General features: G+C 41.2%; 1 protein-coding gene across 1 annotated transcript in view; it reads left to right on the top strand.

Moving 5' to 3' along the window:
* Positions 1–10512: 10512 nt before the first annotated feature.
* The window catches only part of LOC121400067 (NADPH oxidase 4-like), a 128209-nt gene continuing 121668 nt past the window's right edge, over positions 10513–17053 (top strand). Inside the window, 2 exon segments of the mRNA XM_041582725.1 lie at positions 10513–10985; positions 11798–11893. Of these exon segments, the coding sequence (XP_041438659.1) occupies positions 10929–10985; positions 11798–11893 (153 nt within the window). The 5' untranslated portion in view covers positions 10513–10928.

The raw sequence follows: 17053 nt of genomic DNA, 5'->3' as shown, positions 1-17053 counted from the left end.
TCCTCCAAGAAACACCAGTAGCATCCCCGAAGTATCCATCATAGTTAACCAATTTCCACTATCACCCCCTCTCCCCAGGCCCGGTGCCTTGGGGTTATCCTAGATTCTGCCCTGTCATTCACTCCTCATATCCAGTCACTTATTAAATCATGTCACTTCCACCTAAGGAACATATCCAAAATACGATCATTTATCACCCAAGACGCTGCCAAAATTCTTATTCACTCTCTCATCATATCGCGTCTAGACTACTGTAACTCTCTTTTAATTGGCCTCCCCCTCCAGAGACTGTCACCTCTCCAGTCCATAATGAACACTGCTGCGAGGCTCATACACCTCAGCAACCGCTCCTCCTCTGCCTCGCCATTCTGTCAATCCCTGCACTGGCTTCCGTTACCTTTCAGAATCAAATTCAAATTAATGACACTGACTTTCAAAGCACTTCACAACTCTGCTCCACCCTACATCTCTGAACTCATCTCTATATACTCACCCACTCGCTTACTTCGCTCCTCTACTGACCTGCTACTCAACTCTTCTCTCATTACCTCCTCACATGCTCGCATTCAAGACTTTGGAAGGGCTGCACCCCTCCTCTGGAACGCTCTCCCACGATCTGTCCGACTTTCTCCCAAACTTTCTGCTTTCAAAAAATCTCTGAAAACGCACTTCTTTCGAGAAGCCTCCCCTCACTCTGCTTAACTACCAAACGCAACACCACATACAATACCACATTTCTCACCCACTTAATTCGATCTTCCCACTCCCACACCTTGTGTATTACTCCCTTCCCTTTAGACTGTATGCCTATGCATAGGGCCTTCCTCACCTCTTTGTACCTGTATTGATTGTGATGTTTGTTACTCCATATATTCTATGTATGTAATTCATGTGATGTAGTTGTATAATCACAGTTACTTTACAGTGCTACGCAATATGTTGGCGCTATATAAATACATGTTAATAATAATAATAATAATAATTCAGCAGGAACAGCCCCTAAGTTTGCTCATAGTCTGTACAGAGAGATCCCATAAAACTATGGCAGCATAGGTATTCCCCTGTACTAAGCACAATTCAGCAGGAACAGCCTCATGCTTACTGATATCATTTACACCAGAAATGACTTTGGAATCGTTGAGTACTATGGGGCCGATTCACTAAGCTCGAGTGAAGGATTCGAATGAAAAAAATTCGAATTCCGAAGTATTTTTTGGGTACTTCGACCATCGAATTGGTTAAATTCGTTCGAATACGAATGAAATCGAACGAATCGAACGAAAAATCGTTCGACTATTCGACCATTCGATAGTCGAAGTACTTTCCCTTTAAAAAAAACTTCGACCCCCTACTTCGGCAGATAAAACCTACCGAAGTCAATGTTAGCCTATGGGGAAGGTCCCTATAGGCTTGCTAAACTTTTTTTGATCGAAGGATTTTCCTTCGATCGTTGGATTAAAATCGTTCGAATCGTTCGATTCGAAGGATTTAATCGTTCGATCGAACGAAAAATCCTTCGATCGAACGAACCAACGTTTAGCGCTAAATCCTTCGACTTCGATATTCGAAGTCGAAGGATTTCAATTCGAGGGTCGAATTTCGAAGTATTTTTAACTTCGAAATTCGACCCTTAGTGAATCTGCCCCTAAGTGTGTCAGTAGGTATAGATTGTACTATGAATGTATAATAAAGCAGTGAACTAGGGCTGAGAATGTGCCCAGACGTCTCTGTTTAGATGGAGGCAGAGCCAACCCGTTGGAAGAAGGCAAATTCCATTAGAAAGAAGCAATTGTGTATTTAGCTGGATTTTGCATTCACAGGCAGGATCCGATGACGGAAGGGGCAGAAGATGTAGAAATTAAAATGGCACGTGTTTATACAGAGAGGTATTGAGCAATCCCATAGATTAGGGGGTAAGATGTGGCTGAGCGGGGGGTTTCATGCAGCTGTAAAGTGATTCCAGATTTGGGGCTTTGGCCAGATTGATTTTATAGGACACTTATAAGGGGGGCTCTGCTCAGGGAACTGATAAAGTAGAATTGCCAGAGTTCACTGAGCGCGCCGTTGTACCAAGGATTTGCTCTTATATGCCGAAATGTACTCAGTCTCTACACGTCTTTTTCTTCTGACTCTTTCCAGCTTTCAAATGGGGGTCACTGACCCCATCTATGAAGCAAATGCTCTGTAAGGCTTCAAATGTATTCTTATTGTTACTTTTTATTACTCCTCTTTCTATTCAGGCCTCTCCTATTCCTATTCCAGTCTCTTATTCAAATCCATGCATGGTTGCTAGGGGAATTTGGACGATACCAACCAGATTGCTAAAGCTGCAGGCTGGAGAGCTGTTGAATAAAAAGCTAAATAACTAAAAAACACAAATAATAAAAAATGAAAACCAAATTGTCTCAGAACATCACTCTCTACATCATACTGAAGGTTCATTTAAAAGTGATCAACCCCTTTTAAAATAAAACAAATTACTTTAAACTAAACATAATGTTACTTGGAATTTCCCCTATTAAGGGCAGAGACACATGCTCAGATTAGGGGGAGTTTAGTTACCCAGCGACAAATCTCCTCTTCTTCGGGGTGACTAATCTCCCCGAACTGCCTTCCTGCAGGCTAGAATCCAAATCGCCGGCGGGGTGGCACTCGGAGAGCTTCGTTTTCCAAAGTCACCCGAAGTTTCGTGGTGAGGCAACTTTGGGCGACTTCTGAAAACGAAGAGCACTAAATCTCCCTGAATCTGAGTGTGTGTCTATAAGCATGTGTTAATAACACATGCTTATAAGAGTCAACTTGTAAATTCATGTATTAAATCATTTTTGGGGCAAAACTGAATATTATACTGGAGCCATTTCCCATTCATCCCAACTATTTGCTCTGGTCCTGTTTCCTGTTCACAGGCAAGTGTCAGCCTGTTAATGTGACACTTTGATCTGTGACTTCTGGTTCCTCCGGCCCTGATTATGGCTTCTCCCCGCACCACGTGAGCTACTGCCCCTTTTACAAGGGTTGAGCGTCAGCAGGTGACAAAACGGTGGAATTCTTGCTCCAGTGTAAATATACAGAGCAACACGTACACATCTGGGAACAATGAACTTAAAAATGAAGGATGAGTATTTGGGGGTGGGGGTTAGGAGTCAGAGCTGCTGAGATTGGGAATTAGGCTGAAGGGTTGGTGACGTTGGTGAGGAGAGGGAATTATAGGAAATGAAGCAAAGGAGAATGTGCATGCGGTTGAGGAAAAGTTGAGGTGACTGTGGGTACACACCTTCCAACTGTCCCGTTTTTCGTGGGACAGTCTCGATTTTGACAACTCAACCCGCAGTCCAGGATTGTTACTGAACTCCAACTTTCTCTTTGATCTCCTGCACTGAACAGCCAGAAAAATATACAAGGGGCAAATTCACTTAAGGGCAAATATTCACCTAAGAAGGCTTCACACACCACACCAGATGCAAATTCGTTACCACTATGCTAATTCACTAAAATGTGAAGCTACGTCTGTGTAGCCGAATGCTGGTGAAGTTTCGCTAGCGTTAATTCGTTGGCACGAGCATTTCATAGCGAACTTTCACTAACGTTCATTTCTGTCTAGCGAACTTCGTTAGAACTCTTGCGCAATTTGAATAGGTCATATACAGTATATATGTCTATAATACACAAAAGCCATGAATATCTTGTAAATTATATCCTTATAAACGGTGAGTTCTGATGTCATCAGTTATAAACGGTGAGTTCTGATGTCATTTCTGTCACATGACTCACTGAAACTTGTGTATTATAATAAATAAAGTACCCCCAGTTGCAAAATATGAGGATATTAGAAGTTACCTCGGAGTTTCATGACCTGTATAAAAACTCTCGGCCTTCGGCCTCGTACTTTTATATGGTCATGAAACTCCTCTGTAACTTATAATTTCCTTAAATTTTACAAGAGGGGGTACTTTATTCACTATTTATTAGAGATGTTGGTGCAAAAGCTTGGAGTGGCCACTTATTACTAGGGATGTAGCGAACGTCGGAAAAAAAGTTCGCGAACATATTCGCGAACTTGCGCAAAAATGCGAGCGGTTCGCGAACGGTTCGCGAACCCCATAGACTTCAATGGGAAGGCGAACTTTAACATCTAGAAAAGACATTTCTGGCCAGAAAAATGATTTTAAAGTTGTTTAAAGGGTGCAACGACCTGGACAGTGGCATGCCAGAGGGGGATCAAGGGCAAAAATGTATCTGAAAAATCTGCCTGTGTGTGCTTGGAAGAGATAGTGTAGGGGGAGAGCTGTTAGTGATTTCAGGGACAGATGATAGTAAGTTTGCTGGCTAGTAATCTGCTTGATACTGCTCTGTATTGGAGGGACAGAAGTCTGCAGGGATTTGAGGGACATTTTAGCTTAGGTAGCTTTGCTGGCTAGTAATCTACTGTTCTCTTTAAACAACTGCCATACGTTGACCTTGTAGGCATTGTTTGCCCAGTTTTTTTGGACGCAGCCACTGAAGCACAGTTGCCAGAAAAAATATGCCATATAAATGCTGAAAATAGTCATTTTTCGCCATACGTTGGACCTTGTAGACATTGTTTGCCCAGTTTTTTTTGGACGCAGCCACTGAAGCACAGTTGCCAGAAAAATTATGCCATATAAATGCTGAAATATAAATTTTTTTGGTTGCAGCCACTGAAGCACAGAGGCCAGAAAATTATGCCATATAAATGCAGAAAATATGCATTTTTTTTGGTCGCAGCCACTGAAGCACAGTTGACAGAAAAATTATGCCATATAAATGCTGAAAATATAAACTTTTTTGGTTGCAGCCACTGAAAGCACAGAGGCCAGAAAAATTATGCCATATAAATGCAGAAAACATGCATTTTTTGGTCGCAGCCACTGAAGCACAGTTGACAGAAAAAATTATGCCATATAAATGCTGAAAATATAAATTTTTTGGTTGCAGCCACTGAAGCACAGAGGCCAGAAAAATTATGCCATATAAATGCAGAAAATATGCATTTTTTTGGTCGCAGCCACTGAAGCACAGTTGCCAGAAAAAATATGCCATATAAATGCTGAAAATAGTCATTTTTTGCCATATACGTTGAGTCAACGTATGGCAAAAAATGACTATTTTCAGCATTTATACGGCATATTTTTTCTGGCCTCTGTGCTTCAGTGGCTGCGGCCAAAAAAACTGGGCAAACAATGCCTACAAGGTCAACGTATACACTACTACAGCGGTGGATACGGATTACGTAAAATATATGAATGCTGCTTGAAAAAAAGTAACTCAAGTGGTTTTTCTAGAGACGATAATATTATCAATATTTAGACAAAATGTGAACAAGGTCACACAGCTCGATGGCGGGTTGAAGAAAACAGTGTGCAAATAATGCCTACAAGGTCAACGTATACACTACTACAGCGGTGGATACGGATTACGTAAAATATATGAATGCTGCTTGAAAAAAAGTAACTCAAGTGGTTTTTCTAGAGACGATAATATTATCAATATTTAGACAAAATGTGAACAAGCTCACACAGCTCGATGGCGGGTTGAAGAAAACACTGTGCAAATAATGCCTACAAGGCCAACGTATACACTACTACAGCGGTGGATACGGATTACGTAAAATATATGAATGCTGCTTGAAAAAAGTGACTCCGGTGTTTTTTCTGGAGACGGTAATATTATGGATATTTAGACAGAATGGGAACAAGGTCACACAGCTCGATGGCGGGGTTGAAGAAAACAGTGTGCAAATAATGCCTACAAGGCCAACGTATACACTACTACAGCGGTGGATACGGATTACGTAAAATATATGAATGCTGCTTGAAAAAAGTGACTCCGGTGTTTTTTTCTGGAGACGGTAATATTATGGATATTTAGACAGAATGGGAACAAGGTCACACAGCTCGATGGCGGGTTGAAGAAAACAGTGTGCAAATAATGCCTACAAGGCCAACGTATACACTACTACAGCGGTGGATACGGATTACGTAAAATATATGAATGCTGCTTGAAAAAAGTGACTCCGGTGTTTTTTCTGGAGACGGTAATATTATGGATATTTAGACAGAATGGGAACAAGGTCACACAGCTCGATGGCGGGTTGAAGAAAACAGTGTGCAAATAATGCCTACAAGGCCAACGTATACACTACTACAGCGGTGGATACGGATTACGTAAAATATATTATGGCTGCTTGAAAAAAGTGACTCCGGTGTTTTTTCTGGAGACGGTAATATTATGGATATTTAGACAGAATGTGAACAAGGTCACACAGCTCGATGGCGGGTTGAAGAAAACAGTGTGCAAATAATGCCTACAGGGCAAATAATGCCTAAAAGGTCAACTTATACACTACTACAGCGGTAGTAAAATAAAAAAAAGTAAAATAAAAAAAAATGAATATTAAAAAAAAAAATTAAAGTTGGTGCTGCTGAACTACTAGGAGCAGCAGATTAGCACACCAGTCCCACTCCCCAACACTGCTAGACTAATAGCACTGGGCTCTTATAGTAGTAGTAGTAGTAGTAGTAGTAAAACAACAAAAAAATAAATAAAAGCAGTCCTTACAAGGACTACTGTTATTGCAGCAGTCAGCAGATGAGATCAGAAGCAGGACAGCTGCCCACTGCAGCTACATACAGAGCACTGCAGTAGAAGGTAGATTACTAGCCAGCAAAGCTACCTAAGCTTAAATGTCCCTCAAACCCCTGCAGACTTCTGTCCCTCCAATAACAGAGCAGTATCAAAACGATTACTAGCCAGCAAACTTTCAACTGTCCCTGAAATCACTAACAGGCAGCAGCTCTCTCCCTACACTATCTCTTCAGCACACACAGGCAGAGTGAAAAAACGCTGCAGGGCTTCGGTTTTTATAGGGAAGGGGAGTGGTCCAGGGGAGAGCTTCCTGATTGGCTGCCATGTACCTGCTGGTCTGGGGTGAGAGGGCAAAAAAAAGCGCCAACAATGGCGAACCCAAAATGGCGAACGTCGCGCGACGTTCGCGAACTTCCGGCGAGCGCGAACACCCGATGTTCGCGCGAACAAGTTCGCCGGCGAACAGTTCGCGACATCTCTACTTATTACAAGAAAGCAAAACAAAGACAAAAGAGATCCTCCTCTAATGTCCTAGACATGAGCCCAGCCTAAAACAAATGTGGCATGACCCTCAAATGGTTTTAAAAGAAATGTTATCACGAAAAATTTAAATCGTTAGGTCTTTTGAAGGCAATCCTGCTAATTGAAAAAACACCAGCGTTTTTTTAGAACTTTTATGAATTTTTGGAATACAGGATATGATGTCACTGACATAAGATTGAGGAGGATGAAGCTTCGTCTGATCAGTTTGTCAGGTCTAAGCTGGCGAAGGAAACTCTGGTGAAAGAGGTAACGTTCTGTAAAATTCACACTTTAGTGAATTTGCGGGGTAACGATCGTTCGCCTGAGCGAAAATTAGCCTGGCAATAGGGTGTGAAACTACAGTAACGACGGTCTCTTTCACTAGCGAATTGTCCTCTACGCCTGTTAGTAAATTGTCGATGTGCCTGGGCATGGGATTTTCGCTAGCGACGGACACTTCACCCTTTAGTATCTTTTACAAAGTTACATAGTTACAAAATTACATAGTTAAAGTCCATCAAGTTCAACCCCTCCAAATGAAAACCCAGCATCCATACACACACCCCTCTCTACTTTTAATTAAAATTCTATATACCCATATCTATACTAACTATAGAGTTTAGTATCACAATAGCCTTTGATATTATGTCTGTCCCAAACTTTCTAAGAGGCTTTTCGCAGAGACCCCAGAATACTCAGCTTCTGTATTTGTAACTACTTAAGATAAGCAAAGAAACAATTGTAACAATTTAAGATAAGCAGGTCTCTTTGGGAAACTGTGACTTGCAGCTTAAAAGGTAAATCACCTTCATTATAACAAAACTGTAATAACACATAAAACCTCACTCTAAAACCCCCAGAAATGTGTTCAAACTTTCCATAGCCGCCACATTTTGTAAAATGGAGGTGGTATTTAAGGGGACCGCGTGGCAATAAAACGGTCGTGGTCAAAAAATGCCACGTGGCAAATCTTTTTGTCCCTCTTTCTATTTTCCAAATGTTGGGAGGAATGTGGGTAGGTGGGGGCAGAAAGAGAGGTTTATGTGGATACAAGGGCGTAACTACAGAGGAAACAGGCCCAGGGGGCCCAGATGGTATAGTGGGTTCCATGAGTGTCTAATTAATGAGCAATATTTATATACTGTATATTGGTATAACAGGACAACCTCTGAACATGTTGTGGGCTTTAAAGGAGAACTAAAGCTTAACTAAAGAAGTAGCTAGAAATGTTGTACATGATGTTTTGTGCTTCTGTACCAGCCCAAGGCAACCACAGCCCTTTAGCAGTAAAGATCTGTGTCTCCAAAGATGCCCCAGTAGCTCCCCATCTTCTTTTCTGCCGATTCACTGCACATGCTCTGTGCTGCTGTCACTTACTGAGCTTAGGGACCCACTCACAATATACAGTACACATAGAATAGAAATGTCACAATATAAGGCTGATTAGTAATTAATACACATAATTACTACATGGCAGCGCAGAAACCAGTGCAATTAGCATCAGAATTTAATAATCAGCAAACCTGTAGCATCAGCTTATATTACAGGGGAAGCTCATTTTCTGCTGGATAATTAGTGACGACCCCCAAGCTTAGCTTCTCAACAGCCAATCAGAGCCCACTGATCATGTGAGTGTCACAGACACTTTCCAAGATGGTGACCCCCTGTGACAAGTTTGAAGTCCTGGATCATTGCTGCTATTGACAAGCTGAAACTTTAGCCTCGTGCAATAAGTTCACTATATAAAATATGCACTTTTAAGCCATATTCATTTTAAGGGTTTAGTTCTTTTTTAAATATAATTTGCTGTTGGGCCCCATAACATATAGTTACGCCATTGTGTGGATAGTATAGTGGAAGTAAAGAGGATGGAAAAGGTGGTGGGAATAAAGGCTTTGGAAAGGGTGAAAGTGGTGCAGTGAAAATAGGCCAAGGAGGAGATGGTGCATTAAATGGGGGGACGGGAAATGGTCTATGGGAAAAGGTGGAGGAAGAAGAACATATAGGCTGAGAATTAGGTGGGTACCTTGATGTTAAAACTCAGGAGAGGGTGCATGGTGATGTAGAATTAAAAGTTAAAGAGGGCGTCTGGAAGGAGAAAAATAGACAAAATACTAAAAAAATACAAATTTATTTGATCTTGTTGCATTGCCTGCTGTAAGCAATAATGTTACTTAATCCTTGGGGAACCAGGATTTTCATTGAGAGTACAGGTAAGAATTCAATATCTCAGGAGATACGTATTACTGTCTAGAAGGTAAGTAGTGTGCGCTGGGACAGGTGCCATTGTGACACTATGCCTGGGGGGTTTCCTTTGGATACTCCAGTTTCCTCCGACATAACAAAAACATACAGGCGGGTTAATTGTCTGCTGATATCATCGACCCCAGTGGGTCTGACCCTTGAAAGGGACAATAGATTGTAAAATCCACTGGTGCTGGATTAGATGTATAATCTGAGGAATATAGTGGCACTATATAAATAATATGATCAATACTATATATGTAAATGTATATATATTAACATCATTCCATACCTCCCAACTGTTTTTAGAGGGACAGTCCCTCTTTTGACAGCTCAACCTGCAGTCCCTCGTTTGTACTGGAAAGTCCCAATTTTCTCTGCATTGAACAGAAAGAAAAAGAAACAATGTTTCTAACTTAATTGGCTTTTGGCAGAGAGCCCAGAACAGCCACAGCTGCATATAAGATACTTTTGTAACAATTTTGAGATAAGCAAACAAGTAATTGTAACAATATAAGATACCAGGTCTCTTGGGAGAAGTTAGACTCACAGCTTAAAGGGCAATTCACCTTCATTAGAAAAACTGTAACAACTGAAAAAAAACCACAGAAATATGTTCAAACTTTCATAACCTGGCAAATTTTGTAAAATGAACATGGTAATTGGGGGGTGTGGTCAAAAAAATGTGTGTGGTCCAAAAAATTTGCCGCACTGCGCACGGCAACTTTTTTGTCCCTCTTTTTATTTCCAAAATGTTGGGAGGTGTGTAACTTTCTACTCTAGCACTGCTGATAGCGTAGGGGGCTGCATGCTTACTCCTATAGGGAACATAAGTTTTAACTTAAAACCCAATAATATTATCAATACTATATATGTAAATGTATATATATTAACATGTTTCTTTTCTAGCACTGCTAATAGCGTAGGGGGCTGCATGTTTACTCATGTAGGGAACACAAGTTTTAACTTAAAACCCAAGGCAAATAGACTTCCCCAATCTCCCAAGGACTTGTTAACCAGGCTCCAGACTTTTATCCCTGTGATTTTGTTTTCCCATTAAATATTCCTTTGTCTGGCTAGGGCAAACATACAGTATCTGCTAGAAATGTACCGTCTGGGCTCCTGTAGCTTTTAGCCCCCCCTATCCTAATCCCTCCTCTATGTAAAACAATGTCTCACTAGAAAGAAGGTTTAGGCAGGAATCCAGTGATGGGATAATGATGATGAGTTTGGGTTTTGTATCCCCCCCCCACTAAAAATCATAGTCTTAGGGCAGTGCAGGAGATCTCAGTAAAATGCCCATGGGCTCCCTGCCTGTGCTGGAATTAAAACTTTAGCCCTGCACAAAGTTTCCCAAAGTTGCTTTGTGCAGAGTCACCAAGGGGGCTTTGCTGAGTTTCCTCCCCTGGGTCCCAGGTCATTAAGCACCGGTGCTGCTGGTGGGAGTAAATAGACATGAGCGAGGAGAAGGCAGGAGGCTGCTTGTACATGGGATAAGGACACTGCTCTCAGCATTTGTGGAATTCGCTGCAGCCGGATAGAGTTACTACTGTACAATGGCTTTACCTTGCGCCAGCTGGCTTTCCAATGAAGCCCTGAAACACCTCTTCCTGGTAAGGCTACTTCCCCTTTAAACTCATGTTCTTTCTTATCTGTTATCCCCCCTTTCCAATAATGGGGATACCTATACCCAAAACACATCTAGTTCTGCTTAGTTATGCCCTGTTTATGCTTTATGGTGGGATCTGCCATACGTTGTGCATGTGTGATGAAAGAGTGCCCCTAGTGGGCTAATTATTCTATATAAATGGATTAAAGTGTGATCCTTATGGCACCAGTTAGGGCTCTTGCACATGGGTGTTTTGTAATGCATTTACATAACTGGTGCCATCAATAGATGCTGCTCCCAAGAGCTTACAGTCTACAGTGTTATCCATAAGTGGCGCTGTCATTAAATAGGCAATTAGTGCTGGTCTCAAGAGCTTACAGTCTACAATTTTATCCATAACTGGTGCCGTCAGTAGAAAGGCAATGATCACTGCTCCCAAGAGCTTACAGTTTAATTAAGCAAGACTGTATTAATGAAGGCAGCTTGGATGTGTGAATTAAAACTGGCTTAAGAGACGGTATCCTTGTCCAAAGAGCTTATACTTTAGTGTGAAGGTCTTGGTATGGGTTTTGTTTCAGTTAGGATAAAAAAGAGGAGTAATTATTGATCTGTGACCTTCCAGCTATTGTTTAACTACAACTCCCAGCATCCCCTAAGAGCCCTAAAGGCTTCCATGACATCCGGGAGCTGAACAGCTGCACGACTTCAGCTGGAGGTTAAAGGAGCCTTTAAAGGGTTAAATAGAGCTGCACCCGTCTGAACAGATTCTGACTCACCATTAATGGGGTTTTATTTTTTGTATTTTTCTTTTTGTAGCTGTCCTGGCTGGCGCTCAACATTTGGCTGTTCTGTAAAACCTTTACAGTGTATTACAGCGGACCCCAGTATTTTTATTTACACCAGATGTTGGGGGTAAGTGAACGGAAAGGCAATTATTTCATTATTTAAGTTAATTTGGACAGGAACAGCCCACCCCTCCCCACTTCTCCCCTCCCCGTAGCTGAATCCTTTTCTTCTTTTGTTTGGGGAGGAAAAGAGCTGACACATTAGGAATGAAATCTCCTGTTTGTTTTAGTAGGTGCCCCTGGCTTGGTTTAAATGAAGTGACAGACAGCAGGCACCCACCCCCTTTCCCAACAGCTGTGAGTTCCCATTCCAACTTTCAGCCATCAGGCTATGGAATGAGCAACAGCAAGAGGTGCCATTGAGCTCCCTGCAGGTTGAATACCTCTGATAACTCTTCTATACAGTACACAAAGCTTACTAAGAGCCTGGAGCTACAGAAGGCATTGGCTCCCCCCCATGTGAGCCGATTGTGTAATATTAGGTAATGTCCATGCTATGGCAGGACTCTGTTTACTCTTGATTGGAAACAGTCTTTATCGACCTGGTACCTTTGCCTTTTCTGAATGGCTGATGTAGTCTGTGGGAGGGTTTATTTTTACCCCTAAAACTCAAAATGTTGCCCTGAGATCCCCAAATATTTCTGACCATGGACAACTATGGTGGTGGAAGCTTCATGGACACTGGTAAAATAGTAAGTTAGGTTGATCAAAGACACGTGTCCATCAAGTAGGGTTGCCACCTTTTCTGGAAAAAAATACCGGCCTAGCTATAGATTTATCTTTTTTCCCTATAACATTGGGATCAACCATCGTTTTTACTGGCCAGGCCACTAAAACACCGGCTAGGTGGCAACCTTACCATCAAGTTCATTATTATATTATACATATATAAACATCACAAGCCCACCCCTGAAACTGCCACAATCCCGCTCCTCTCTGGCCCGCCCCCATCCTCTAAGTCACCGGCCAGTAGGGCCAAAACCAAAAGGTGCCAACCCTAGGTGAAGGCGGGATGTGGGTGGGATAGAGGTGGGACAGGAACATAGTAACATAGTAAGTAAGGTTGAAAAAAGACACATGTCCATCAAGTTCAACCTTTTTTTTTTTATATCTGCCTAACTGCCAGTTGATCCAGAGGAAGGCCAAAAAACCCCATCTGAAGCCTCTCCAATTTGCCTCAGAGGGGGAAAAAATTCCTTCCTGACTCCAAAATGGCAATGGGACCAGTCCCTGGATCAACTTGTACTATGAGCTATCTCCCATAACCCTGTATTCCCTCACTTGCCTAAACACCATCCAACCCTTCTTATACCTATCTAATGTATCAGCCTGTACCACTGATTCAGGGAGACAATTCCACATCTTCACAGCTCTCACTGTAACAAACCCCTTCCCAATATTTAGGCGGAACCTCTTTTCTTCTAATCGGAATGGGTGACCTTGTGTCAGCTGGAAAGACCTACTGGTAAATAAAGCATTAGAGAGATTATTATATGATCCCCTTATATATTTATACATAGTTATCATATCTCCCCTTAAGCGCCTCTTCTCCAGCGCGAACATCCCCAATTTGGCCAGTCTTTCCTCATAGCTAAGATTTTCCCTTTACCAGCTTAGTTGCCCTTCTCTGTACCCTCTCTAATACAATAATGTCCTGTTTGAGTGATGGAGACCAAAACTGTACGGCATATTCTAGATGGTGAAGTGAATCTTTGAATGACTCTCATCTGAAACCAATAATAAGTCTATAATAAGGAGAACTAAAGTTTAACAAAGTAGTAGCCTAGAAAATTTGCACATTATCTTTTTTAAACACTGTGACAGCCATACGTGACTACGACCGTTTAGCAGGGAAGATATGTACCCCTGAAGATGCCCTGGTAGCTCCCCATCTTCTTTTCTGCTGATTCCCAGCACATACTTTGGGTTGCTACCCCTTACCTGAGTTTAGGGACCCACTTACAATATATAGTCAGATTCTTATTACATGGCAGCTCAGAAACCAATGCATTATGCATCATAATCGATTAATCAGTGCTTTGACATCAGCTTCTATGACATGTGAACTCATATTCTGCTTGATAATTTGCGACAACCTCTAAGATATTCAGCAGAAGTGCAGGGTACGGGAGTGTCACCGACACTACTAACAAAATCCAAGATGGGGTTGTCCTGAGCACCGCTTTGAAGGCCTGAATCATTAATGCTAAAAGGTTTCTGAAACTTTAAGCTGGTGCAGTCAGTTCAGTTTATATTATATGGTATTTTTAGCCATATTGGCTTATAGGGTTTAATTCTCCTTAAAGGGGGCCATACATGGGCTGATGGAAAGAAGACTGGATTTAGGCTGAAGAGTCCATCAGTTTCCATCATCATCATCATTTATTTATATAACACCTGCAAGTTCCTGTCAAAACTGCACAGACGGACATGTAGGAAGGGAAGGGAAACCCCAACAGCAGATAAGCAGCCAGGTCATACCCAAAATAGTAAGTGAATTGTTCCTGGACTAATTACTACTCAAATCAGGACTTTATTTTTTACTGCCCTGGTGAGTCTCATAATTAACCTTCCCTCATTTGTGCTTTCTGCAGGTGTGTAAATTTTTTCTTTATTGAACTGAATAGTTACTTAGCACATCTGCTCCTGTCTGTTTAATCATAAGCTAATCATAACAATATCTCTATAGTAACACGCTGAGAGCAAGGAGTGAGAGCCAGGATTAGGGAAGTTAGTTAGCAGCCTGATCCCCCTAAGAGGAAAGCAAAAGGATAAGAGTCCTGGGTGTACCACCCTCAGGTCAGGGATCCAAGTGTACAGACTTAGGGGTAGATGGGTTCCCACCAAAGTTTCAATTGGAAAGCTTGATGATTGTGGTTGGACATTTTTAAGACCATCTGCAGACTGATTACTGGCCCCTGATTTGGGCAAATGCTTTTGGAGGTACCATTTGTGAGTATTGTGCTATTCTTAGAACTTTCGCAATTTACATTCATTATTTATTTATTTTTTATTCCAAGATATTAAGGGATACATTTACTGTTAATATGAATGAATGTTGTTATAACAGCGCCACCTGCTGGTCTGACCAGCAAGTATTCAAGGAAGTTGTCAGGAGAAAAAAAAGAGTCTGCTCTGATGTTCTTCTGCTTAGGAAAGATGTGAGAAAGGCTTCTAACTCTTTTCCTAAGCAGAAGAACATCAGAGCAGCCTCTTTCTTTCTCCTGACAACTTCCTTGACTACTTGGTGGTCAGACTGGTGGATAATGACCAGAAGGTGGCGCTGTTGTAACAAAATTCATTCATATTAACAGTACATGTATCCCTTAATACCTTGGAATTACAAGAAAATAAATAATATATGTAAATTGTAACATTTCTTAGAATAGCAATCTTGTCAGTTTTACATTCACTTATTTTAAGGGTTTACCTATCCTTTAAGAACAACTGGCTCCCATTTCTTTATCAACTCCCGAGTTTCTGTATCAACTCCTGAGGCTCTGCCTTAGATTTCGGAGTTTACAGTAAGTTTACAGGGAGTTATTACAACAGAACAGCACCCTTATTTACCTAAGGGGTTACATTTTCAGGGTGTCCAGCACCTAAAACAGAACAGTGTCCCAGTGAGATCCTAAAAAAAAAAATTTCAGCCTCTGAATTGATGATGAGCCGAAATTCTAACAACAAACAAACAACGAGCGGTGGGGGCTTATAACATTCTATTAATGATTTGCATCTGCTGTCCTGTTATTATTAGCAAAGCTTACATTTACATGCAGAAGGGGTTCCAGGTCCTGGGTCCCGGCTAAACAAACTGACCCATGCTAAAAGCTAAGGAAATGACTCCCATGTCACCACTTAAAGCAGCCGACCAATTGCTTCTTGTTGGGAACTAATTAAAATGGGATTTAGTTAAACGCATGTAGGAGCGGCGTCTAATCTATGGGGCCCCTGAGGTTTATTTGTCATGCGGAACATGGAGGGGAATAATGAACTGATGTTTAGTGCAGGAATTCTTGGAACCTGACAGAAGAATAAATATGCACCATAACCCAGTCAAATCAATGCAAATTGGATGAACACTAAAGGAGAAGGCGTCTACGCATGCCAATTAGGGTCAATTTTGGCTGCAAGTTCAATATTGGGCACAATTCCTTTATGTTTTTTTTTAACCCAAAATGCTAAGTCTTGTCCCATGATTGGGGTCGGACTGCCCAAAGCATTGCCACTGCCCCGAACTCCCTCCTTGGCCCCAGTTGCGGCCAAATGAAGGAGAAGGTACGCATAGGGGGGTCAGTAGAGGATTACTAAAAATCAACTAAAACACACTTATTAGTGTTTTAGTTGATTTTTAGTAATTTAACAATCAATTCATGTTAAATGAATTGTTTATGAGTTAGAAATGACAAAGCATACACAATATTTAAAAGAAAAATCAATTGAGTCCTAGTTTTATTCTATTTAATTAAGGTCAAGCACTAGCGCTTTGTGGGACCACTTATCAAGGGGGGAACTAATATACATAGAATCACGGGATTAAATGGTTTAACTGAAATCAAATTATATAGTGATAACATATATTTTTTGGTGTGTTTTTTCTGATCAAAACGATGGGGATACTTTCTTTCTTTTCTCCTATATAAAAACCCTTATAATGTAGCCTGTTGTGGGAACCCTGGAGCTACCCCAGAGCAGTATTACCCTGCTTCATTAAAGGGGTTGTTCACTTTTAAATTAACTTTAAGTATGATGTAGAGAGTGATATTCTGAGACCATTTGAAATTGGTTTTCATTTTTTATTATTTGTGGTTTTATTTAGCTTTTTTATCCAGCAGCTCTCCAGTTTGCAATTTCAGCCATCTAGTTGCTAGGGCCCAAATTGCCCAAGCAACCATGCATTGAGTAGGAGAGGATTGAAAAGAAAGATGAGTAATAAATAGTAGCAATAACAATACATTTGTAGCCTTACTGAGCATTTGTTTTTAGATGGGGTCAGTGACCCCCATTTGAAAGCTGGAGAGAGTCAGGAAGGCAACTAATTCAAAAACTATATAAAAATAAATAAATAATGAAGACCAATTGAAAAGTTGCTTAGAAGTGGCCATCCTATAACATATTAAAAGTTAACTTGAAGTTAACTTGAAGGTCAACCACCCCTTTAAGCACACTTGCTGGAGATTCTCAAAAGAGGGGGCGCCCAAAGCTGTTCCTTTCATTCAACACAGTT

This window comes from Xenopus laevis, chromosome 2L, assembly GCF_017654675.1.
Source record: "Xenopus laevis strain J_2021 chromosome 2L, Xenopus_laevis_v10.1, whole genome shotgun sequence".
Lineage (NCBI taxonomy): Eukaryota > Metazoa > Chordata > Amphibia > Anura > Pipidae > Xenopus > Xenopus laevis.
Note: the sequence above shows the minus strand (reverse complement) of the source record. Positions and strands in the feature narration are given on the sequence as shown.